Source organism: Adelges cooleyi, unplaced genomic scaffold, assembly GCF_023614345.1.
Source record: "Adelges cooleyi isolate 19-005CV unplaced genomic scaffold, UGA_ACOO_1.1 ACOO_flye_CR_arks_rails_tigmint_CR_PRNA_3, whole genome shotgun sequence".
Lineage (NCBI taxonomy): Eukaryota > Metazoa > Arthropoda > Insecta > Hemiptera > Adelgidae > Adelges > Adelges cooleyi.
Window position 1 is genome coordinate 768,235 of NW_026095970.1, and position 25,484 is coordinate 793,718.

Consider the following 25,484-nt stretch of genomic DNA (forward strand, 5'->3'; position numbering starts at 1 on the left):
CTCTAAAACGACCAAAGGACACCGGTCTCACTACTTTTCGGTTTACCCAAGGCGGTTGTGAATCACAACACGTGTTGGCAATATAGTAACGTTTACCGAAACCGGAGGCCTCCGGCAAGACGTTTGACGGATTGACTTCTTGAAAAATAATTGACTTGAGCGACGATTGACGACGGATGAGCACACCGCGGCACACGTGATCCAATAATACATAATATATTTGGTCAGGCAGACACCGCGCAGACTTGTACGTAGACCTGTGTATATATTTCCAAGTATATAAGTACTTGCACAAGACCGGTGACGAGTTAACGTATACAACGATTTGTTTTTGAAAAATCGATCAGCACATAAAAAAAACACCATGACGTCGTCGTGTCGGCGATGATAGCGTAAAATCCTCTAAACAATATTTCCTTATAATAATATTACTATGACGTATCTTAAGACAATCTTAAGATCATGGGCCGTCGCGTACTACCGCACAGCTGAAAGAATATTGTGACACACACTGCAAAAGCAATTACTTTGGGTAAACAACGATTTGAAAAGTTGTAGTAACAAATCGAGTTTCGTTTGCTTAGAGTTGTTTTCTACTCAAATCTTTAATATAAACATGGCAAGATGTTTTTTAATGTACGGTTTTAATACTAACCTAACCGCCACCACGTGGTACAGGTAGGGTTAAGCGGGCGAATGTAAAAGCGTTTTTTTCAAATGTCAGTAAAAGTATTGAGTTAAAAGTAATTGTCGACGGTATCTAAAAATAGCTTCACTACATATGTTCTGTTGTATAACGGTATTAATAAAAACGATCCGATAACATGCGATATTTCTACAAAATATATTTGCATAAAAAAACAAACCAGTAAACTTGTGAAATACAAAATCATTTTATGATTGTATAAGTGTTGTATATGTGTATAAGACGGGTTACGCACCATGGCTGTGGTGTACAGCTGCTTGGAGTATATACAATTATTTTATACAAAAATAATATAAGTTATGTGAAAATTGTTAATGTATGATAACATTATATGATATGTGAACGTTTCAAATGAATAACGATATAAATTACAATGACACTGACGATTATCCATACTAGAAACAGCGGCAGAAATACCATGATAGTCAGTAGTTTCAGCAACAGTGCATAAGAAGTCAATACAAGTAGCAAAGGTGCAATAGCCGTGAGTAAGAGTACCAGTATGACAATACTAGCAAAAATCAGCACAATAGCTACTGCACTGACCACAACTCCGTAACACACCTTTGCGAATAGGCCTTTGCCCATTTCTCGGATGCCAGTCAGAAAGGTCGTTCCAACAACCTGTTAAATACATTTAAAGAATACAGCGATAGAGTTAAATTCAACAATTAATTTTAAACTTACAAGTTCTGGTCGGTGGGGTAGGTATATAACTGTTAAAAACAAAATAATATGTAAATTTCTATGAGAAGTTTATTACCTGTGTGTCGACCTGCAGGATCGGCAAATTTGGTTTTCCAAATTCAATAAGTGAAGTTCTGTCAAGGTTTTTGACTTTGGGCAACACCATGCCAAAACCCGGGTAGGAAATCATATGTACACTGCAGTGCAAATGGCGGCTGTCCATCGTCAAATTCCAACTGACTTGTTCTTCCTTATATAACTTTTTGAGAGAGGTATTTTATATTTTAATAGATTTCGGAGAAACTTTTAAGCACAAAATATTTAAATTTCTATGAGAAGTTTATTACCTGTGTGTCGACCTGCAGGATCGGCAAATTTGGTTTTCCAAATTCAATAAGTGAAGTTCTGTCAAGGTTTTTGACTTCGGGCAACACCATGCCAAAACCCGGGTAGGAAATCATATGTACACTGCAGTGCAAATGGCGGCTGTCCATCGTCAAATTCCAACTGACTTGTTCTTCCTTATATAACTTTTTGAGAGAGGTATTTCATATTTTAATAGATTTCGGAGAAACTTTTAAGCACAAAATATTTAAATTTCTATGAGAAGTTTATTACCTGTGTGTCGACCTGCAGGATCGGCAATATTGGTTTTCCAAATTCAATAAGTGAAGTTCTGTCAAGGTTTTTGACTTCGGGCAACACCATGCCAAAACCCGGGTAGGAAGTCATATGTACACTGCAGTGTAAATGGCGGCTGTCCATCGTCAAATTCCAAATGACTTGTTCTTCCTTATATAACTTTTTGAGAGAGGTATTTCATATTTTAATAGATTTCGGAGAAACTTTTAAGCACAAAATATTTGAATTTCTATGAGAAGTTTATTACCTGTGTGTCGACCTGCAGGATCGGCAAATTTGGTTTTCCAAATTCAATAAGTGAAGTTCTGTCAAGGTTTTTGACTTCGGGCAACACCATGCCAAAACCCGGGTAGGAAATCATATCTACACTGCAGTGCAAAAGGCGGCTGTCCATCGTCAAATTCCAAATGACTTTATCTAGTCCTGACTGGCACGTTGTTCCAATCAACACAACGACCATCAACACAAAAACAGTAAAATACAGTTTAAACATATTGTATTAGCTGTAAGAAATTCTTTGAAACAGGAAAAATTAGCAAAAACAGTTTGGAGAAATATGTTGTTTTACACTGAAAGGGTGCGGTGAAACAAATGTAATATTAACATCAATAATAACAGTTACTATATAAACAAGCCGTTTTAATACATATGTACCTATATTAAGAGTATTTGCCAGCATATAAATAAGTATATAATGTTCTTTAAATAACACATGTGCTACTTTTCCTCTTTTGAGTGCCGTATTCGTATATGTTAGACTTATCTTTTAAGACTAATTTCCAACTCATAAATTCTAAAATTGCGCATTGTTTTATTTTATAAAATATTATTTTACACCAATTCCTTATAACTATAGGTATATTGTAGGACAATGTATTTATTATTTTATCGGGTGAGCCCAGCATTGGTTCACTCTCAAAATAATTGTAATTATTTAGTTTTTATTTTTGTAAACATTTTTTACTACAATATTGAACAATATTTAAATTTTTATCTTTTTTTTTTTGGCATTTTCTGGAGCTTTATCGACCTTTAAAACTATACATTTATTTAGTTAACTATACAGGGCGATCCAACTAACGTAAAACGCTGATTTTCTCGGAAAATATGAATATTTTGAAAAAACATGTTTTCCTATTCTCTTACGTATAAGTTATACTACATTTTTCAATGCTTTGAACATTTGTATTTTCATACCTTATACGATTAAAATCATATTTGTCAAATGTATTAATATAAGCAGCGCATTCAATTTCACTCTTCACACGATCCAGTATGGTAAAATATGTTTCTATTCTTAATTTATCACTTCCAGTCATATGGACTTCATTTTCTCTTGTCTCGCCTGCTTGAAGTTTGCGTTTTTTAGTCCTTACTTTATCAAACTCGTACTCTTCAATCTTTATTTTTTTTTGTCAAAATTACATATTCATTAAAACATTCATAATTTCGAATAGATGTTATGAAGGTAATTAAAGATTTATAGAGTTCGACCACTTTTCCCAAATCTGTGTTTACTTTTTGAAGCTCTTTACCTGTGCTATTAAAACGCTCCAAAATTGCATTCCAAAATTCAGTCATAAAAACTGTTTCAAAACGGTCAAGATGACGTCTTAAGCCAGCTGCTTCACAACGCGTCGTCGCCTTTTCAAAATCATATTCTTCTAATAAACTTAAACTTCTCATAACACCGTCATAGTTTTGATATAAGCTGTCACAAGCTTCATGCCGAGCAGACCACCGAGTTCCGTCTGCTCTTTTGACAACTTTCTTACCGAGCGTTAGGCTAGAATTTAAAATATCCCATCGTTTAGTAGATGCAGAAAAAAAAGAATAAATATGTTGAATAGTGTTAAAAAACGATAACCCTTCTGTCACGCATTCAGCTACACAAGTCCCAACCAAGTTTAGCGAGTGAGCAGCACATGGTACGTAATACGCGTAAGGGTTTTTTTTTACTATCCTTGCCTGTAAACCCGAATAAATTCCAGATATATTGGCGGCGTTGTCGTATGACTGGCATCTACAGTTGTTTATATCAATATCGTTTTTAGTTAAAAAAGACATTACAGCCATTTCAAGTGCTTTAGACTTATGCCCAACATTTGGTAAAAAACACATGAAGCGTTCGACAGGAAAACCGTCATCTCTAACGTAACGAATAACGTATGCTAACTGGTCTGTGTGGCTGATATCAGGAGTTGAGTCTATCACAATCGAAAAATATTTTGCACTTTTAATTTGTTTTATAATTACATTAGTAACTTGTGTTGTCATTAATGTAATTATTTCATCACATGTCGTAGAAGAAAGGTAAGATGTATGGCCACTACCCGGGTTGAACTATATGATTGCTTAGAAAAGGGTCAAATTCAGATATTAATTCTAAACACATCATAAAATTACCATTATTTTGGCTTCCAAATTTTTCCACGGAACCTCTAAATGGAAGACCGCGACTTCCCAGTTTTTTTATAACAGCAATAACCCGTTTCAACACATTTTTCCAATAATCTATTTCATTGTTTACTTGAACACAGAGATCACTATCTATTCTCCCAATATTATTACTCCTACGTAAAAATACTATTTCACAGTTAGTATGTTCGTTAGAGACTTCATGTTGTTTTACAACCTTAATAACATTTCTCCAGTCCGTTAAACCTTCTGTAGCAAGTTTGGTAGAACCTCCAAACATTCGACAGGGAATACAAAACAATGCATTTTTACTACGAGAATAAATTAAAAATTTTCGAAGCTGTTGTTCTCCATTTAAAAGTTCCCGATAAAATACACTTTTTTTTAAGTATCGCGTTTTATTCCCAAACTTTACTTTTGTTGACGATAAATCATAGTCAATATTTTGTTTTATTTCTTTTAGTAATAAGTGTAGCAACCCTGTAGCCCTGTACGTATGTATTGCAGGCTGTTTGAGTGTTGTTACAATCGTGGTGATAGGTTTTTAGATATTTAATAGAATAACTTCAGAGTAAATCACAAACATTTAATTTAATATACTTATAAAACATGTACAACGACAAACAGTTAATAGCATAAGTTCAGTATGCTTCAAAAATATGATGATTAAGACAATTATAAGCCGCTTAAGACTTCAAAAGAAGATGATAGGTAGAAACTTCAAGTGTAGTGTATGGTGGTCCCAGTACATCTGCTCTGCTATGACTGAAGTTCTCCCTTATATGTTGGTCCGCTCGCTGAATGGCCGTGGGAATCCTCGCAATTATCGAAAGTCCTCGCGTAGATGACCTCGCTCGTCCATGACATCCGCTTATGTCAACGGTGGAGGAAGGGTAGAGGCATGAGAGTGCAGCCTTCGCATGGTCGAAATTGGCTAGCTTCGATGTGAGATTCGCACGGTAGTTGCCAAAACGTTAAGTTTCTCTTAGTGGTTGGCCTCGTGTTTGAGGTCAACTGTGAACAAAATTGCAAGTTGTCTGCTTTCGCAAGATGCTGTAATGACCTTTTGGGTCTGATGTGAAATCGGCACGTGTGGTACATTCATATTTAGCAATATTTAACAATGAGAAATTATATAATATAATATATAGATATATGTATATGTTAGTCCTGATAAGTTGTACAATGTAATAAATATATATATATGTATCTATTAGCCCTGATAAGGGTGGGTCCGTTACATAAGCGATCAATTGCCAAATCATTAATTACCCATTCTGCAGGATCCTCGCTGATTAAATCGACTATTGGTACATCATCTTTCTCAATATTATTATTTGAAAAACTTTCTGAGGATGTGACGTTTTGAATATAAGTGATGTCCGTAGTACTGGTACCCGAGTTTGAACAACTAGCGAGCGTTTTTTGTGTAGTGTCAACTTCATTTAAAATAATGTTTGGTTTAAAAAAAGAATCTATTTTTGGGGTTTTTTGCACTAAGTTATTTAGTTTAATTTTTTTTTCTTCCGCGATTTTTTTATACTTATAGCCACTCAAACGTGATCGACCGTGCGGACCGTCAGTTTTATTAAAAAAGTCACAAATCAAAATAAAAAATAAATCAAATATTCATACAAATTAGGAGTGTGAACTTCATCTGCACTAAAAAAATTAACACCGAACACGTACGTTACTATAATACTATAGAACATGCCACATGAGCTCGTTCGCGATTGCATCGACTAATGATTGGGTTTTTATTAAATATTATATTTTGTGATATAGACACAGTGTCATTTCCCAGTATACACACTTATAGAAATAGGCATATTGTATAGACTTAAAAATAAAAACTGATTTCATGATTAGATACAGATAAACACACAATCGTCAACGGTCAACCCATGTTATATTTTTCTAATTTATTACCATTAACTTATTTTACGATCGTCGTATCCACTTGTCTGTTGTCAAGTCGTATAAAAACAACATGACAACGGAAAATTTATAAATAGTGCAGCAATGCTATAATTGGGCGATAGACTCTACGATTTTGAAATTGAAAATCACCTTAACAATAAATATTATCACAATCCCGTTAGTCTAAAAACATTTTATAAATAGTAGCATTTCTTTCAGTTCTAGTTATATATAGTAAAATATTGTAATATTAAAAATTATTTGCCACCCTTGAGAAATTGCCGCCCTAAGCACTAGCTTATAGTGTTTACTGGGAAATACGGCACTGCATGTACAATGCAGTTATTTAGGAAAAATAATTCCTATTGAACTAATATATTCTGACAACAGTATTTTATACGAGAAAGTTTCTGATAGTATCAACTCCTTAGGACATCTTGAAAGTTTAATATCAAAGTTTCAAGAAAAATATATATGTAAAGGAGTTGATATAAAAGAATGAAATATTATACTTAAAACACAAGTTACAAATATTGATACTTTAATAATAATTGACATAATAATTGTGGTTGGACCCTGGTGTTATTCACCAGGATCACTACTGTTGCGGGCCTAGTCTGGTCATGTGTCGTTCATGATGATGGTTGATGTTGATGTCCAATATGCTGTAAATAGATTTAGTTCGACATAAAATTAGAGAAAATAATAGAGACATTAAAGATTGACGAAGAATTATTTACAGTATACAAATATGTAAAGACGAGTTAGCCGAAAGAGTTAGAAATTAATATTAAATATTCTGTTAAACTAAGAAATATTAAGAATCCTCTTAAGTGGGCTGATTTCAAGGAGTTTTATTTAGGCAATAACTAAGAATAAATTGTTTTTTAAAAAATGTACACCATGTCAATTTATTGACAGATTTATTTGTAAAAGTATTATTATTGTTGGAATGAAATCCTTATTCAAAAACGTATCAAAATAAAATTGGTTTTAATATTTTTAAAATATGAAAAAAAAAATGATATACTTACTTATGTAAATGGGCCTAACACTCGAATAGTCCTGGCCGTGGCTCTCTGATATTAACACTTCGTTTCTGAAAATCAATTTTTTTTAAATCAGGCTCATATTTATTATAGTTTCCAGGAACTCTAGGGTGTAAGAACTAAGATCTGAGACACAAATGTTAAGAGGGGGATAGACAACTGTAAATAATAATATACAAATATAAATCATAATAATTGTGTTGGTTTTATGCAGACTTCCAAGCTTCTGTCAGACGAAAATATTTATAGTTTAATTGGTGGTAATTTTTTAAAAAAATGTACATGAGTTATCAGGTTTGATCTAGAGCTGAAACAGTTAAATGGCTGCGGGGAAAAAAGATCAATGTCAATTATTGTTTATTCTGAGAAAATCATGTTTTTAACTTCAAAACGTAATACATTTTGCCTGTATGTCTAAATTTCCGGCGGTCGTTACTCTCGATTAATCTGTTTTTTTCCTTGATTCGAGTGCATGAAAAATACAATACGTCAATACAAATAATTTGATACCAAAATCTTATTTTCAAAAAAAAAAATTGACATTGATCTGTTTTCCCCGCAGCCCCTTCAGTTTTAATTAACAAATAATACAAAGGCATTTCTATAGTGAACAATTGTGAACTCGAATATTGCATTAGGAAAACTATATGAAATGCAGTTTAATGACGTTGTCGAGTTCATAGGGAAGTGTGACGATTTAGTAGTTGACTCTGAAGAAAAGGTACATTATTCTATTTACTAGTAAAAATACTTAATTATTTTAATGAAGGTTGTATACTTAAATACAAAATGTATATTTTAGATATTTGATTTTATCATTGGTTGGGTAAGCGTTAACACGAATGAACGAAATCACTTGTTACTAGAATTAATGAAACACAAACGGTTGCATTTAATTTCAAAAGTGGAACTTCGTCAAATTTGTAATGAAACTTTAGTGGGAAAAAAACAATATTAATTTATTTTAATGATGTCACTCTAAAACTGTACGGTATTCACATGTAGGTAATACATTTTTTTATTTATATTTTGAATATGCCCAGCAGCGTACACCTCTAATTTGTTATACATAATACTAAATGTAATAGTTGAATTATTGTTGGACCGTTTGAACGAGTTGTTGTTTGGCTCTGCTCTACTAGTAAACCATATCTTATCAAATATAGCCGGCATACAGGGCCGTACTCACCTGGATACGATCTTTAAGATGAACTAAAAATGATCTGATAACGAGGTTTCTTGAAATACTCCTATTTATCCTTTTTTTGTTCACGCCATGGTTGCCATATAATTGTTGTCTGTCCGCTTCAATTGTCCTTTGTAAATTTCTCTTTTTATCTTTAATTTCTTTATGTAACCTTGAAATTTACAAATTTTATAACATTAAAATGATGCTATACTATATTCAGAATAAGAACAGGCTTCGGCGGCCGACCAGTTTTCGTCGGGCGGCGGTCAGGCACCGCCCATTTTACATTTCGTCTGTAGCCCCCACCGGCGGCAGTGTTCGTGCCGCCGAAGCCTGTTCTTATTCTGATTAGAGTATATGTTCTAACACATTTTATTTTTTTATATTGAAAAGTATATTTGCCAAATGTATTCAAATTGAGGGGAAGTAGTCATGTGACTAACAGTTCCCCCTCATTGGTTCTGTATATTTAATAGAATGTATTTAAATGTACATTTTTTGTAAATATAAAAATAAATTTGATAATTTTTAAAAAACGAAAATTTTTGAAGCTTTTGTGGATTTTGAACATTGTTTATCATTAATTAATTTTTAAGTCAAATTGCACCCCTGTCACCCCATCGAATATTATAGATTAATTACGACGTGACGGTACTTTTGTAGATGATTATATCAAATTTAGTTGTCCAACTATATTTATGTTCAGTAACCCACCAAATGAAATCCAATGAAAAATCTTTCATAGGTTTTGAAAATTGTTTGTCAATAATGAATTTATTATGAATTATGAAACCGCTGACAAAATGTCTAAAAAAACTTACCGCTCTAATTCCATTTCTGCCGTAGACGGCAAAGCGTCCTCTGCAGTCTGAAATATATAAAAAATTAAATAATTAGTGTAAACTTAATGTGTAATAATATACTATTTTAATTACTCTATTATAATTGTACAAATCAAATTGTTTTTTTTAAATATTTTACTGCAAGTGTATAGGATCATGGTACATAAAATGTGCAACCCGGACCGCTCTTATTCTGAATAGAGTATTGAAATAGTAGAAAATATCGCAGACAAGTTGGGTATAAAATTGTCAGTAACTAAAGCTTTTCGTACGCTTTCAAACATTTTAAATAAACCAAAAAAAATCACAAGATGTCACGAGGGTGATCAATACCAAATTAACAATCCTGCGGGGTCACAACCAGCAGAGTCTACAAATGCGATCGATAAAAATCAAAATTATCTACTGGATGGCAAATATTACAAAATACTGTCGGTTGACGGATCAAAAATTACTGTTAACTGTCAAATTATTTTTATTATTTGTGTTAGATAGATATACTATTATATAAACTTTGGAAAAATATGTTAAGTGTAATATTTGTTTGCGGTTTTAAAAGTAATTCATTTGTAGCAGTTATCAAATTTTAATATTTAATTCTCTGCTAAGTATATATCACAAAAGTATATAAGTATTTATATAAAATGTTCACTCATACATTTTCGTATAACATATTTTATGAAGGTTAAAATATAATTTATCTATTTTTCATCTAGATAAAATTGTATTTATCTTTTATCTTTTAGCTAGATAAATGTTAAATGAATAATTCAATATCTTATCTAGATGATATATTACTCAATTGTCCGTTATCTTATCTAGATAACTTTATAGTTTTTATAGAAAAAAAAATGACCGCAAGTCAATTATGTGTCGGCTGGACCCCTCTCTCGCAAAAAAACAGGTGCGTCGAATAGCCGACAAAACGGCCCGTGCCAAGCGAACCGAGCGTAAATGTAGTCGGCATACAGGGCCGTACTTACCTCAGGACCACTTTCCAGATCTTCTATAAAAATTTTTAAATCTTGACATTTGGACAAACACAATCTTAATTTTTTATTTCTGGCCCTTGTTAGAGGGCTATTTTCGGTTACTGCTAAAAGCCTTATTTCTTCGTAATATTGTTGACATTTGGCTATCACATGTTGCTTTTCTTCTATTAGTATGTTTTTAATCCTTTAAATTTACAAATTTCAAAACATTAAAAAGATGTACAAACACAGGTTATTAGGAAATAGATAAGCATGCAAAACCAAATAGTTAATACTAATTTCATTTAGAACTGTATTCAAGCTGTATAAGGTTAGTAAGTACTTATGTTCTAACATATTTTATTTTCTTATTTTGAAAAGTATATTTTCCAAATAAATTCAAATTGAGGGAAAGTAGTCGTGTGGCTAACAGTTCCCCCTCATTGGTTTTTTATACTTAATATATTGTATTTAAATGTACATTTTTTATAAAAATAAATTTGATAATTTTTTAAAAACGAAAATTTTTGAAGCTTTTGTGGATTTTGATTATTGTTTATCATTAAAGAATTTTTTTTAATTTTATATAAATAGTTATTTTTAAAGAACCTGAAATTATGAAACCGCTGACAAAATGTCTAAAAAGACTTACTGCTCTAATTCCTCGGACGCTTCAGTGGCCGTGGCCAACCGGTCATTTAACGGCAAAGCGTCCCTTGCAGTCTGAAATATATAAAAAATTAAATAATTAGTGTAAACTTAATGTGTAATAGTATACTATTTTAATTACTCTATTATAATTGTACAAACCAAATTGTTTTTTTTTAAAATATTTTACTGGAAGTTTATAGGATCATGGTACGTAATATGTAAAAACAGATTGACAGGTAAGCCAACCTATAATGACCTCCACTCCCTTAATCTATTGAAGAAGTTCAATTAGTTCTTGACGAACGCGGTGTTCAAACAAATAGATAAGAGTTATTTGTATTAATAAACAACAAGGAGTTCAAATGTGTAGTTTTCAGTTGCGTTTCTAATTTAAATACTCTTGCAATAACAAAATGGTTTTACATGGGCGGTACATTTTCATACTACCCTAATTACTTCACACAAATGTTTACAATACATGGTTTTATCAACGGCTATTATATAACACTCGTTATATGTTTACTATCCAATAAAAGTACAATATCTTGCACTTTTTGCCTAAAATCAATTTGTGAATATGGTTTTCAAAACAATATTACGATATCACCGCCCGATGTTGTAATAGATTTCGAGAAAACTATTCAATTTTCATGTAAAACTGTTTCGCCTTTAGATAAAGTTACACGGATGTCGCTTTTATCTAACACTATCGTGGAATAAAAATATCCAGCAAAACGGCTTGAGAATTGACTACAAAGATAAGAACAGTGATATTAGAAGGTGAATAGTTCAATGCTATGGTATACCATTTCTAAGCCCAGAAAGTGTATCTGAGTATTCTGTAATTCAAGTTTTTATACTATACACCCAGAAATTGTTATGTTTATAGAAAAAATAAAATAAATACAGTTAGAAACTTACATTAAATTAAATAGTTTAATTTAAAAATTTTAATATCAGTGCTCTAAGACCAAACAAAAACGAAAAAATTGCAAAATATTCAATCATTTAAATTCAATAAAACAAATTCAAGATTTAAACAAATATCAAAAAAAATTATCAGATTTTTATGCTATCAGCGTTTTGCTTATAGAGCCTCTCATTCTGATTATAATGTAACAATAAAATTGTTTATTATACAAGTGCTAAAACAGCAATACACGGAAATTAAATTGAAATTATTAGCAACCTCTTAGCTACGGAGCGCCAGCTGGTGTTTAATCAAAAAAATCTACTGGATCAGAGCGTAGTCAAATCAAGAGCTCGTGAGGCCCTTTTTTCCTCCTGGCAGACAAGATGGAACGCGTCCCCCAATGAACGGTGGACCCACCGATTGATCACCGGTATTAAATCATGGCACGACAGAAAGCACGGTGAAATAAACTTCCACCTAACGATGAGGGCTGGGGGGGTGAAATGACTAACATTTGTGTCACCCCCCAGTCTTTGATATAATGTAAGAAAAAAAAAAAATTAGGTTAGGTTAGGAAATTAGCTTATAAGCATTTATTGATTGTAAAAAAAGGTGAAAAAAAATTTGGCCATAGTCAATTTTTTAGTATTTTAGACTTACCAAATCCGGCTTTGGTCCACGTGGGACCTCTTCGACCTCCTCGTCTAATTGTCTCTCTTCTCCCTAAACGCAAAAAAGCTAATTAATACAATATTTAAATATATGTAAATAACAACTCGAGGTTTAATATTTCTCTACTCCAGTTTTGGCATATTTTTTTTTTTATTACAACTGTAATAGACTACCACAGCTTTTGGGGCGTACAATCGTTAGGTTAGGTTAGGTTAGGTTAGCTTATAAGCATTTATGGATTGTAAAAAAAGGGGGAAATGTAAATAGGCACTGTATCATTGCATTTGTTTATTAAAAGATGATAACATTATTTTCAGCTAATTCATAAAATAACAATGTTACTAACAAGAAGAAGAAGAGACTTACCTTATATTCAGAAGACTGTTCCAAACTTTCTACAGAAGCTTCAGCGTAATGTGTGTTTGGTAATGTTGCCTTAGCGTTTTGGTTATCATCCTAGGTTAACATAAATAATAACACATGTATAATTAGTTGAAAAAATGTAATAAAATTGTAAGCTCAATAAGTCGCGAAGCGACCGAACAAACCTTTTAGAAAACACGACAAGGTATGTACTATATACAATATTATAACACTGTGTAATAGTAAGTCTAGAGGCAGGAAGTGAGTTCTTGTAGTAAATATACACACATACACACCCCGATTAAGAGACTAATTTATAAATATTAAAAATAGCCATTCATCGCCACTTCCCCCTTGCTTTTCTTCTATTACAAATCTATTCCAAGAATTTTCTAAAATCATTGTGGACAGAGGCAGTTAACTTAGCAATGTTTGTGTTAAAACGCACAGGTAATTCGGGTCAAGTAAGCAAATCTCCTTATGAATTATGGTTCGAAAAATCATGTAAAATAGACAAGTACATAGAAGGTAAAATATACAAATCCTATACCTATACCTAGTTTGCTAACTATCAAATAACAAAACAAAGTAGCTCCTATTGTACCGTTATTCCACTTCTAGTCCTATATTACTTCACGGTAATTATATTGATCAGTGTACCAGAAAAGTTTAGGATGTAAAAAAAATATATATAGAAATAATTTAAGTAAAATTGTATGTTGTAATTATTATGATTACTTTCTGGACGTGGTTTACGGCCGTTTACCTTGGCTGACTAAGTATAAAGAAGAAAATTAACTATCAATATTAATGTTCTTATATTCTAAGAACATCCCTGTTCGCATACATAAGTTTATGAGGAAAATATACAAGTAATCGACTCCTATCAGTATAATGTGTTATTTAATTAGAAATATTGAAGTCGTAAGTATAGGTAGTACCTATAATAAAATACGTTTAGAGTTTTTTGTTACTTCTGCTAATAAAATAAAATGTAATAAACTCTTCATATTTACTTTTTGGAATTCCTATTTAAAATTAAACATAATATTTGTACTATTGTTTTATTATACCAAATAGTAGATACATTTTTAGCTTCGATGCAAAGCGAGAAGGTATTGGTTTTACTCTGATGTATGTTTTTTTTTTATCTGTATACACTGTAACTTCTTTAATACTGGACCAATTCCTTCGAATAGCAACTCTATAAATCGCAATTTTCATCTAGTTGGTACTTTGGGGGGTAAAAGTTGAAAAAGTTTAACTCTTCACAGGCGAAAGTTGAAAAAACAAAAAAAAAACCGTACGAGTTTTTAAGTTAGAACTTTTACTGGCTATAGCTTCGAGAAAAACAGTCGGATCGAGTTGAAATTTATAAGAAATATTTATTTAGTATGCCCGCGCACGTCAGTTATATCAAATTTGAATTTAACCCAATGCCCACCCCCCTAGGGGGGGTACAGGTTTTTTTGTTTTTCGCGGTTTTTAGCCGTAATTTTAAGACCTTTGGGTTGAAAATTTGCCAGTAGTTGGAACTCATATGTATCCATAACATATTAAACGGAAAAATAATTCGGCACTACAGTTTTTTTTTAATAGCCGGAAAACTGTGTTTTCGCAGATTGCGTATATTTTAACAAAAAACACTTAAAATCTTAAAAAAATTGATATCAAATCATTAAAACAATTTTATGTAGATCTATGCAGAATGATACTATTGAGTTTTGTGCTCAAGTAACACTTTTGACTTTAAGTTGACACAAAGTTCAATTTTTTTTTTTTTTTACTTAAGTTCTTTCTGGCTGATTAAAATTGAGAACTGATAACAAATTCGTAATCACCGACCCCAAAAACATATAATTTGACCCCTTTTAATGCCTTTTTCACAAAAATCCAGAAAAATGTTTTAGCTTCGATGCAAAGCGAGAAGGTATTGGTTTTACTCTGATGTATGTTTTTTTTTTATCTGTATACACTGTAACTGTGGCATATTGATGCGCGCTCTTATCTGCTCCGTAATGAATTATGAAATCAGTTATGATAGAAAATATTGTATGTCGTTTCAAATAGTATTTTTAAATCTCTACAAAAACGCTAGTTTTTATTCTGGTTGTAACTTGTATTGCGCTGTATAAAACTTTTATGACGTAGTTGATGTTTATTTTATCAATTTTCATTATTTAATAAAAAACAATTTGTCAACAGAATATAACTAACTGGGTGTGGATTTTATTAAGTCACAGTTGATATAAAATCGATTTGGACTTGAACTTTTTGCGGAATGACTGAATTTAATTTAAGAAACTAATTTAATTTTAATTGGCAGCCATTACGTGAGAAATGATAACATGAGTTGTTTATACTATATTGTATAGTTGTTGTAATTATCAATTTTCGAGACAAAATAATATTTGATCGTGACCATATAAACGCCCGATCGCGTTATCAACTGTCCACCGTCTTATGTACACGGTACAGGTGGGAACGAAAAATCCCTTATCGGCCCGAGCCGGTCATGGAGTGTGAGAGAGAGGTCGGGGGGTGATGACATTTGTAGGTAGTTGCCAGTCAGTATTCGATAATTCGATTATCAGTTATTGATTTAAAATTGATCCGGAGTGTCAATCCGCTGTCGTTCCGAGTATTATTATTTTTATTTACATATTGTAAAAAATATTTTATTATAAAAAAATATTTTCTTTACATAATTTTCGGTGTTAAATTTCCACCTTCGTATAAAACCACCTGCACACCGTTTGCTTGTGGCTATACACGTTAGTAATATTTAACTAATAAGTAATAAATGTAGGTAAAATTTATTGTTTTCTCCATCACAGTACCAGTATACGATTTATTTTAATTTAAATGTAAGAAAATCGATTTTTCTTTAGAAAATAACAAGAAATTATTATACAGGATGAGGCAGTAAAACGGCGATTTTCTAATGTATTTAAATGGTAAAATCCGTTTCACTATCCCACCCTTTACATTTTAAGGATCTATGAAAAGGTTTTTTTAGTTGCATTTTATTTTGTACATTGTCAATCTAGTAAAATAGAAGTATAATATAGCTTTGAAATAATATAATCTGTGAAGTATAAATAGTTTGTGTGTGATTGCTTTAATAGAAGTATATAATACATAAATATTAATTTTATTGAGAATAAGCGATTATAATTTAAACTATGGAGTACAAACGATTGAAACATGAATCGTCGACCATTCCAATAAAATATAACAAGACATTGTATATGTGTTATTTGGTCCACTAAGTTTTTGCAAAAAAAAAAAAAAAACAGTACAGTGGGGTCGGGGCATAGTGGGGACGGAGCATAGTTGGGTCGGGGCATATTGGGGACGGGGAGGTCACAGGTTTACAGGAATTTTTAAATCTGAAAGTGATAAAATCACTTTCGAAAAAACGCTTCGATGCAAATCGGTAGTTAGTATTTTCAAGCCAGTACAGTCCAAACCAAGCACAGTATAAACCAGCAAAGTTAGAAAGTTTTAAATGAAGGTTCTGTATTTACAAATGAGCATCAAAGCGTTTATTTGAAAGCGATTTTATTCAATTTTATCACTTTTATTTATAATAATTCTTGTAGACCTGTGACCTCTCCGTTTCCTCATTGCTTTGATTACATTATGCCAATACTCTACTGTACTAGTCCTCTCGGATAAAATCACTTTCAAATTAACGCTTTGATGCTCATTTGTAAATACAGAACCTTCATTTAAAACTTTCTAACTTTGCTGGTTTATACTGTGCTTGGTTTGGACTGTACTGGCTTGAAAATACTAACTACCGATTTGCATCGAAGCGTTTTTTCGAAAGTGATTTTATCACTTTCAGATTTAAAAATTCCTGTAAACCTGTGACCTCCCCGTCCCCAATATGCCCCGACCCAACTATGCTCCGTCCCCACTATGCCCCGACCCCACTGTACTGTTTTTTTTGTAATTAGATCCGAAAAATAAATCTTTAATAATATGGTCTTATCTATAATTATCTCACTTATCTCTTATCGGCGATTGTAAACTGCGCCCAAGGCACAGGTAAACACAAAATCATACAATATGTAAACTGCGACCGAGTTTTTATCAAGTGTAAAAAGGTTACATGTTAACTGCGCCCGAGTTCTTATCGAGTGAAGTTAAGGTTCATTTATACTATTTAATTTAATGTAGGTATGTTTCTATTAAAATTGCTTTTAACTTTTCTAAAAACATAAAAATATTTGGATGAGTTGTTTAAAAACTAGAACTAAAATGGGTATGGAATGACTCGCATGCATTGATGGTTAAAAATGGCTCTTCTGATGCTTGAGCCATATTTCAGGTGGATACTGATTTCTTCACACTATAATAATCTACTAAATAATTCGCAAACGTGTCACTCTTTCGTCGTCGGGCTTAGATATCATTAAATAATTTATAAAATACTCAGATACACTGTTATGAACCCCTGAAATATTTAGTATTAATTAGAGTAGTGTATAAGTTATATTAATATTTCGCAATTGGAGCAACAGAGTATCATGCGTAGACGCGGTCGGCCTAAAAGAATGTGTCTATTATTTTAAAACCGGGGAAAATCTATAGTATCTAATTACAGACCAAAAGCAAAACTCGCTCCAATTCCTAAGCTTTTAGAAAAACTCATAATGTCCACTCTCGCACAGACATTTAAAAATACCTTAGACTCCAATCGACATGGTTTTTTATCTGGCAGGTCGACCGACACTAATTAGATTTGTTTTCTATCTAACTTAATAAAATCTACGGAAATTGGCCTTCAAGTAGACGTTATATATATATATATAACTGATTTTAGTAAGGCGTTCGACTCTGTTAACCATTCAATCCTTATTTCTAAACTTAAATCCATAGGCATCTCTGATCCTCTTCGATCCTGGTTTAGCTCTTACCTGTCAAACAGATGTCAACAAGTTAAAGTAAACGACCATCTATCCTCACGTTTTCCTACTACCTCTGGAGTTCCCCAAGGCGGTCACATTTCTCCTCTCCTATTCCTTATTTTTATTATGGACATTGTTATACACAATTAGATTAATATAAATAATAATATTCGCTGATGTTTGTTATGAAACCCAAATTACACGAATGACAAGTTGTGCCGGTGTAGCACTCGCGTATGGTAGACAATTGCACCATATGTTGCATGGAGTTTGTTTGGTCAACACTAGGCGTGTCTGAATAATTAGAAGCAGGAGATAACTCATTTTCTTTTTGGCCGTGTGGCCATATCTGATCATTGTGCCTTAGTCAGAACCATCATTTAAAACTACTTTATGAGTATTATGACTAATATTATCAGTAATTGTACCCTTCTGCCAATTTTCACCTGTTTTTCTGTAATCTTTAACTAACACACCATCCCCCTTATCTAAATTTAAGTCTCTTTTACCCCCGTTTTTTATTTGTGTTACTTGATTATTAATAACTACTTCGTTGGTGTTTGGTATTAATAAATCAAATAGTGTTCGTGTCGAATGACCCAACATGAGTTGAGCGGGAGATTCGTGTGTTGTCGGGTGAGAAGGGACTCCTGTTAAATGCCTAATACCTAGTTTTTTACAGGCGTGAAAAGGCGTGCATTCGGGCTTTATTTCAACGTCGGACTTGTTTCATGCTATAAAGAAGATGGCCGTCATATGTCTGATGTAATTTTTAAAAAATGAAATGGCACTCATTTACATATCATAAAATATTAATAAAATGTTTGTACATCTAAAATATACTGAGTTACGTCTATCTATTTTTGACCCTATTCGTTGGCAGCGGGGGCACGCTGCACCTTAACTATCGATTCATTGTTTTTCACAAACGCGTCGTACGCAAACACACGGTGAACGACACTCCACTGCGCTATAGTGATAACTAAATGGCATTATCTGACGGATCGAATGAGCTTATCTAGACCTGCCTACTCCCATTCAATGTTGAGAAAAACCCATCTATTTTTGTCCCTATTTCCGTGGCCCACCCTGTATTATATTGTATTAAACTTATATATATATACATTATAATAATAATGTACGATTGTGTTAAATGAAAGCGACATCCATGTATGTTTATCCGAGGCCAAATAGCGAGCGAGTGCTAAAACACTCGGATATCTGCCGTCCTCATTATCAATGCTAATTCCACATGCTGACAAGAAACCTCGTCATGGCAATTTATGCAATTTGGTAAAAGTGGTAGAAACCCTAAAATGTTAATATTCCCGTGATTTTATTGATTCGGACGCTGTTTGCATTTCATACCGATGACGAGAAGCTGGGCGCAGCTTACATGTAGGTACTAATCTTTTTCCACTTGATAAAAACTCGGGCGCAGTTTACACATACGTTTTTTAAACCAAATTATAAACGGGGCGCGGTTTACGTATGCCCAAAAACTCAATAGATAATCGTTTTCTTGCACCCGGCCTTAAAGGTGCGCGTCCACAAGTCCGCATCGGACGGATTTTAGTGTGCTATAGCCAATACTGGAAAAATTGTACATCCGGTTGAAACGACCCGTCCGATGCGGACATATGGACGCTTACCTTAACACGTAAAGATTGTCAGCTGGCCCTGGACAAGCGGAGTTGTGTGTGCGACCGTTTCCCTAAGTATGACAATGAAATATTTTTGAAATTCATACGTACGGATTGTAACCACCGAGAGCAGCAATAGTCAACCAGGTAGGCACAACCGAACCCCGCCACAAATCCGCCGGCCGCATACAATTTAAGTGACATCATGTTTCACAAAATCGAGTATGTTGCTGAGACGTGATGACGAATAACGAAAAACTGAATACTGTTATAAGAATAACGAAAAACTGAATACTGTTATAAGAATAACGTAAAACTGAATTCTGTTATATAATAATAAATAACAACCAATAATACCTAACAATGATTTAAAAAGCCATTATTATTATTTATTCTATTCGGATAGCTTTTAATCAGCTGTTAAAATTCCGAGCTTTTTAAAAACCCAAAAATGTTTTTTTTAATACATTTCATAACCAATACTCTTTAATGTCTATACAAATGACCAGGCCATTATGGGAACTACTCGTCGTTTCCTGTATGCCGACGATTTAGCGATAACTGCGCAGGGGAAAACTTTCAGTGAAGTGGAACACACACTCGCACATGCGCTGGAGAAATTGGACAGATTGTATACACAGAACTCACTAAAACCCAACCGAGCAAAAACGCAAATAAGTGTATTCCAGCACAACCAAAATAGGTTATTTTTTGTTCGCGGCTTTTGGCGATTTAAATAAAAATTGTAACATTTGAATTTAAAAAACTAGTAAACGAGTAAAACAACATTTTTTTTTACTATGTAATAGTCATAATATGTCATAAGTGTAATTAATCATTAACGTGTATTAATAGTCCTACAACTTTACAGGTTGAATTCTAAAATAGTGCAATTATACAAAACAAATGTGTAATTCAATCATCTGTACGAGAAGTATAATAAATGATGTAAAACATAAAAATAAATAACATTTATATTCGCAATTTGAAGAAAATCCGTCACGCCTTTACTGTGACCTGCCCTTGTTAGAAAATGGCTGCTGTTTTTCGTTTACACAATAGCGTTCAATCAGCCAATCAGAAGGTCCCATTTGAGCGCACGCACGTGATAGGCGGGTGTGCGCCATTTTGTACGACAAAATTTAATGTTAGGTATAAATTCAGGGTTGGACTAGCTCACCGGACATCTCAGTTTAAAAACGTTGGGCCTCCTTGTTCAAAAGTTGTATTCAATGATTCAGTAAGTGAATAATTCGATTTTTTTTAGTAATTACATTAATTTGACGGTATTTAATATTATGATGTAATATAAGGATGAACCGACAGTACATACAGGCTGACATTACTGGACTGGACAATTTTCATCCTGTTAATTCAATAGAAATATTAAACATTCCAGTAAGTAAATGAATTAACAGTTTTATAATTTATTTGAATTTAATTGTTTAAAAAATAAAATGTTTACCTATACGATCAGTCAAAATTCAAGGGCTCACCAGAAAAAACAGACATGTCTATTTTTATGACATGTAGCGAAGATTTTTAGCGAAGATTAAAGAACGAGTAACAGTAGATCAGAAGAGCCAAAGGAGAATTTTTTTTGCATTTTTTGTTAATTTTTTTTTAAGACTTTTTAACGGGCACTCGAGTGGGCACCGTATGAAATGCGATATCTGTAATAATAATCCAAATTTGCCTCTTTCCAAAGACAAAAATCCTATTTATTCGAGTCGTGTTCGGAATAGTAAATGCAGCTAAATTGTCTACATCCAGCCGTGTACCGGATAATAAATCCTTTTGGGGTTCTCTAATGGGATTTGTCGGGCAGCACGGGGTAGGAATTGTTTACAACAGTAATTAAGGTCGACGACGTGCCTGCTAAATCAATATTCGAAAATGTTTTCATATTATATAGTCATAATTCATATATCTATTTGAATAGGTATCGTTTGGTATGAACGACCAAAGCAAATTAGACAACGAATCAATACTGGACAATACTGCATTCCAACCCATATAACGGACATTTTTCAGTTCAGTTTTTTTTAAAAATATTATACCTAAAATATTGTCATTTTGTACGTGGAAGCAAATGAGCTGGAGAGAGAGAGAGAGAGAGAGAAGGAGGGATAAACAGGGTATATTGATAGCATCGTAAAAAAAAGGAAACGATCCGGAAAATATTAAACCGGAATGGGGCGAGACCATAAAATAAAGGTCTTCAAAAGTTAGATAAGGGCAGATCATGACCGAGTCGTGCATTCGGAATACATTATATTGTTTGTTTAATCTCTCGAATATAGAGTGCACTCTTATCTTGTCAGTGTTTTAAATATATTATATTTTGTTAGTTTGTCCTATCTCATAATATTCTAGTTTAAAGCCACCTTGACCGAATTCTCTGACCTAAAGACGGCGTACCCGCGACATTTATGCATTTACTTGAAAATAAATAAGAAAAAGTTCAATTTTGTCAAATTATTTTTGTTATATTACTTGTCCACCCTCTGATTGGGGTTCGTTTTATTAGTTACCACGTTCAATCGTTCTGACTGCATTTTTTTTTTTTTTGACATGGACATGTCTTATGGCAGGGGTCGTTCACAGTGCTGACGTCATTAAGTATATATATATATATATATATTTCTTCTGTCCGTGTGTAAGTATGCAAACTCCTCTCGATTAATGACTTCAATATTTTTTTTAAATTTTTTTATGTCAACTTTTTTTGAGTGAAGTTAAACGGTTCCACGTTAAATACCCAAACAATTACCCATTAATGTGAATATGTCTTAGTGGCGTAACGGTTAACACTTTGAACTAATAATCAAGAGGTTTCGGGTTCGAATCGAGTCAGGCAAAACTACCTATTTTGTATTTTTTTATTTTTTAATTTATATTTCAACGGTTAGAAACATTTGAAGCCTCAAAAAAAATCAATTTAACTTGACCTATCGGCTTCTAGACAAAAAAAAAATCTATTATCGTCAGCGGATTTATATTACACAATTTTTTCTTTCTCTTTAGAAGAATAACTACAGTGATCCGATCAGCCTAATACGCCGGCAAAGATAACAGATATGGACATAGGTTTTAAGTACTCATGAGCTCGACAAAACAAAAAAAACTCCCCGTCGACCGGCACCCCGTACCGGTAAAACGGCGTTTAACGACACCAAAGCACTGTGTACTATTATATAAAGCCGTGACAAGACGTGACAGCGTTTCTCGGTGATGTCAAAAAAAAAAAATGAGTTGGCCGTCGAAACGACTTTGCCCTAAAAAAAAAACGTCACAAAAAACCCGTACCTATCGTCGCTCAAAATCCAAAAAACCTTCAAGTACTTAAGGGCAAAGACTACGACGGTTTTATGTTGTAAGACTTAGTGGTGATAGGGTTTTTCATTTTTTTTTTTTGAGAAAACATGTACGGTAATGGTCGATTGTACCCCATATGTTACGGCCCCACTAACAATAAACGCGATTTTTCGCCATTACCCTTTGTCTTAGGGTCACCAGCCCTTTACATTAAGGTTCTGGCGCGATTCAGACAGGTCGCCGACGTCAAAATGGCATAAAAATCCACTCCTTGACCGAAAACCCGCCAAAACCAAAAAACTTACCCGGCCGCCGGCGGCCGTTGCTATGCAAAATAACAAAGCCTGAAAATTACTAATTTTCAAATGAAAATGGGAGTTTTCCCGGATTTCTCAGCCGCTAGGGCGTATAGAAGGCCGCTCGATCCCTCGTTAGATCCACGAGATCACGGTCTGTCCGACGATGCCAGGCGCGCGAAGAAACAGCGGTTGTTAGCGCCGCGATTTGCCACTAAAACTACTGCGCTTAACCACGACGTACCCTGCTAGTTTCGCGTCTTCCGCCGGTCTCAGGGCCTCGGCCTGATGTTGCTTAATGTTGCCTACAAAATGTTGTCTTACTGGCCCCACTCGACGGTGTCGAGCCACGGACAAAGGAAAGATCTCAGGGGACGACAAATGCATGTATATGCTAGTCGAAGGGTTTGATATAATATGTGCTACAGCTTGTGTCTACGGTATGTGTCTATTTTTCCAATCGTAAATCCATCGGTTCAGCACTAATTACTCGGTCGACAGCAATATGCACCTGTGTAGGTAATAACAGCTGTTGTTAGGCTTTTAGTTATTAGGCTTTTGTGCTGGCCGATTTCAGTATTAATATTACTTGTTAGCGACCTCGAGTAAACAACCAATGTTTCACCAGACGTCGAACAGACACGCAACGCGAAAGTATTTTTTGTTGTTACGAGTCAATCCAAGTCATTTCAAGTCATTCCAAGTCATTCCAAGTCATTCCAAGTTTACCGAAGTCTTTAAAGGATGTATGAATACATTGCGGCGGCATTAGCGGGCGGCGTCGTGACCGGCGCTGGTTTTCTCTATTACAATGTAAGTATCGACAGTCCAGTAAACCTACCCTAATGCCTCGGTGCTTCTTAAATAATAATAATAATAATTATAACTATAAACAGAGGAAATGCGCCGCAAAGTACGCCGCGGAGTATGAGAGATTGCGTCGTGAGCACGCAAGAGAAATCGACAACTTAAACAACGAATGGGCGCGAGTGCTTTCAAATAGCAATGACGCAATGAGAAAGCTGCATGAAGAAAAAGATAAGCTACAGTCAAGTTACAATGATGTAGTAAACAAAATGCGAATGCTGCAGCATGAAAACGAAAAGCTCGAATCGATACGTCAAAACCTGCAGGAAAAAAAAGAAAATCTAGAATCAAGTTATGACGACGTAGTAAACCAAATTCAAATGCTACTGGCGGAAAAAGAAAAGCTAGAATCGATGTGTCAAAAGCTACAAGCGGAAAAAGAAAAGCTAGAATCGATGTGTCAAAAGCTGCAGGGAGAAAACGATAAGCTAGAATCAAATAACGCAGACATACTAAACCAAATTCAAAAGCTGCGGGGCGAAAAAGAATTGCTAGAATCGATATTTCAAAAGCTGCAGGGAGAAAAAGAAATGTTAGAATCGATATGGCAAAAGCTGCAGGGAGCAAATGAAAAGCTACAATCCAACTACGACGAAATATTAAACAAATTGGAAAAGCTGCAGGAAGAAAAAGAGAATCTTGAGTCAAAGTACAACGACATAGTAAACAAATACCAAGTACTGCAGAAAGAAATGAAAAAAAGAGAATCGGCACACTTGGGCGAGATGGAGATAAAGACAGACGAGCTAAACGATTTAAAGTTCAAATTAGGGAAAAAAACGCATCGCTTAAATTGCACCCAAACGGCATTGTACCAGCTCGAAAATGGTCCCCGCCGCCGCCGCCCTAGGAACGTGCAGATGGCCAATAAGGGCGGTAAGTGAAAATACAAATAATAGCAGTTTTTTTTTTTTTTTTAGGGACTATAACACACGCCTCACTATTAATCTAACTACTACCCCTTGATGATTTCAGTGAGCGTTCAGTTATGTAATCATGAACCAAGCAGCAATTGACAACCGGTTGTTCGCACTCGGTTGCTCGCACTCGGACGAGCACACTGCTTTTGGGCGTCGACGATGTCAACCTTTAAGTTATCCATAGTATTAATATGTTTGTGACGATTTTAACGAAATTCTTGATCTGTTTGAAAGGCCGGTTGCTTATGAAATATGACACGGTTGAAACGTCGGCCGCGGCTTCGCACGGTGGCACACAGGTGCGACAGGTGGATTTTCAACGACTCTGCCCCCGCACGGATCCGGCTGAGCTTGAGCACGACGGCTTGGGTCGTGTCGACTTTGAGGGCATCCGGCGATTGCGGCGACATAGACCTGCGCATCTCCGGAAAACGTCTGGCTGGGCCGATTAACGTGACCTCTGCGAGAGATAAACACGTGCCCTCGAGCCGTTCGTGC

The 25,484-nt window shown here is 34.1% G+C and overlaps 3 protein-coding genes across 3 annotated transcripts; 1 reads left to right on the forward strand and 2 right to left on the reverse strand.

Annotated features, from left to right (window-relative positions):
- Positions 1–1,092: 1,092 nt before the first annotated feature.
- On the reverse strand, positions 1,093–2,354 carry LOC126837811 (uncharacterized). The gene is made up of 5 exons (XM_050571763.1): positions 2,283–2,354; positions 1,741–1,923; positions 1,470–1,652; positions 1,253–1,330; positions 1,093–1,101 (listed from the first exon to the last, which is right to left on the reverse strand). The coding sequence occupies exons 2-5, from the start codon at positions 1,885–1,887 to the stop codon at positions 1,093–1,095; spliced, it is 417 nt and encodes a 138-aa protein (XP_050427720.1). The 5' UTR covers positions 1,888–1,923; positions 2,283–2,354.
- Positions 2,355–6,961: 4,607 nt separating this feature from the next.
- LOC126837812 (uncharacterized) lies at positions 6,962–11,555 on the reverse strand. Its single transcript, XM_050571764.1, has 7 exons — positions 11,532–11,555; positions 11,077–11,147; positions 10,437–10,629; positions 9,433–9,479; positions 8,612–8,780; positions 7,408–7,472; positions 6,962–7,038 (listed from the first exon to the last, which is right to left on the reverse strand). Exons 1-6 carry the CDS (start codon positions 11,553–11,555, stop codon positions 7,422–7,424), a joined length of 555 nt encoding a protein of 184 aa, XP_050427721.1. The 3' UTR covers positions 6,962–7,038; positions 7,408–7,421.
- A 12,249-nt stretch (positions 11,556–23,804) lies between these two features.
- Positions 23,805–24,950, forward strand: LOC126837813 (golgin subfamily A member 6-like protein 22). Its single transcript, XM_050571765.1, has 2 exons — positions 23,805–24,012; positions 24,096–24,950. The coding sequence occupies exons 1-2, from the start codon at positions 23,944–23,946 to the stop codon at positions 24,948–24,950; spliced, it is 924 nt and encodes a 307-aa protein (XP_050427722.1). The 5' UTR covers positions 23,805–23,943.
- The last annotated feature ends 534 nt before the right edge of the window (positions 24,951–25,484 follow it).

Bases quoted from the DNA above. Each gene is read 5' to 3' on its own strand.
- LOC126837811 (XM_050571763.1), bottom strand. From the start codon at position 1,887: ATGGACAGCCGCCATTTGCACTGCAGTGTACATATGATTTCCTACCCG. The intron at 1,653-1,740 runs GTAATAAACTTC...TCTCTCAAAAAG, and splicing joins TCCTGCAGGTCGACACACAG to TTATATAAGGAAGAACAAGT. The intron at 1,331-1,469 runs GTAATAAACTTC...TGTATTTAACAG, and splicing joins TCCTGCAGGTCGACACACAG to GTTGTTGGAACGACCTTTCT.
- LOC126837812 (XM_050571764.1), bottom strand. From the start codon at position 11,555: ATGTATTGTAAACATTTGTGTGAA. The intron at 11,148-11,531 runs GTAATTAGGGTA...TATATATTTCAG, and splicing joins ATTGTAAACATTTGTGTGAA to ACTGCAAGGGACGCTTTGCC. The intron at 10,630-11,076 runs GTAAGTCTTTTT...GTAAATTTAAAG, and splicing joins GCGTCCGAGGAATTAGAGCA to GATTAAAAACATACTAATAG.
- LOC126837813 (XM_050571765.1), top strand. From the start codon at position 23,944: ATGTATGAATACATTGCGGCGGCATTAGCGGGCGGCGTCGTGACCGGC. The intron at 24,013-24,095 runs GTAAGTATCGAC...AACTATAAACAG, and splicing joins CTGGTTTTCTCTATTACAAT to AGGAAATGCGCCGCAAAGTA.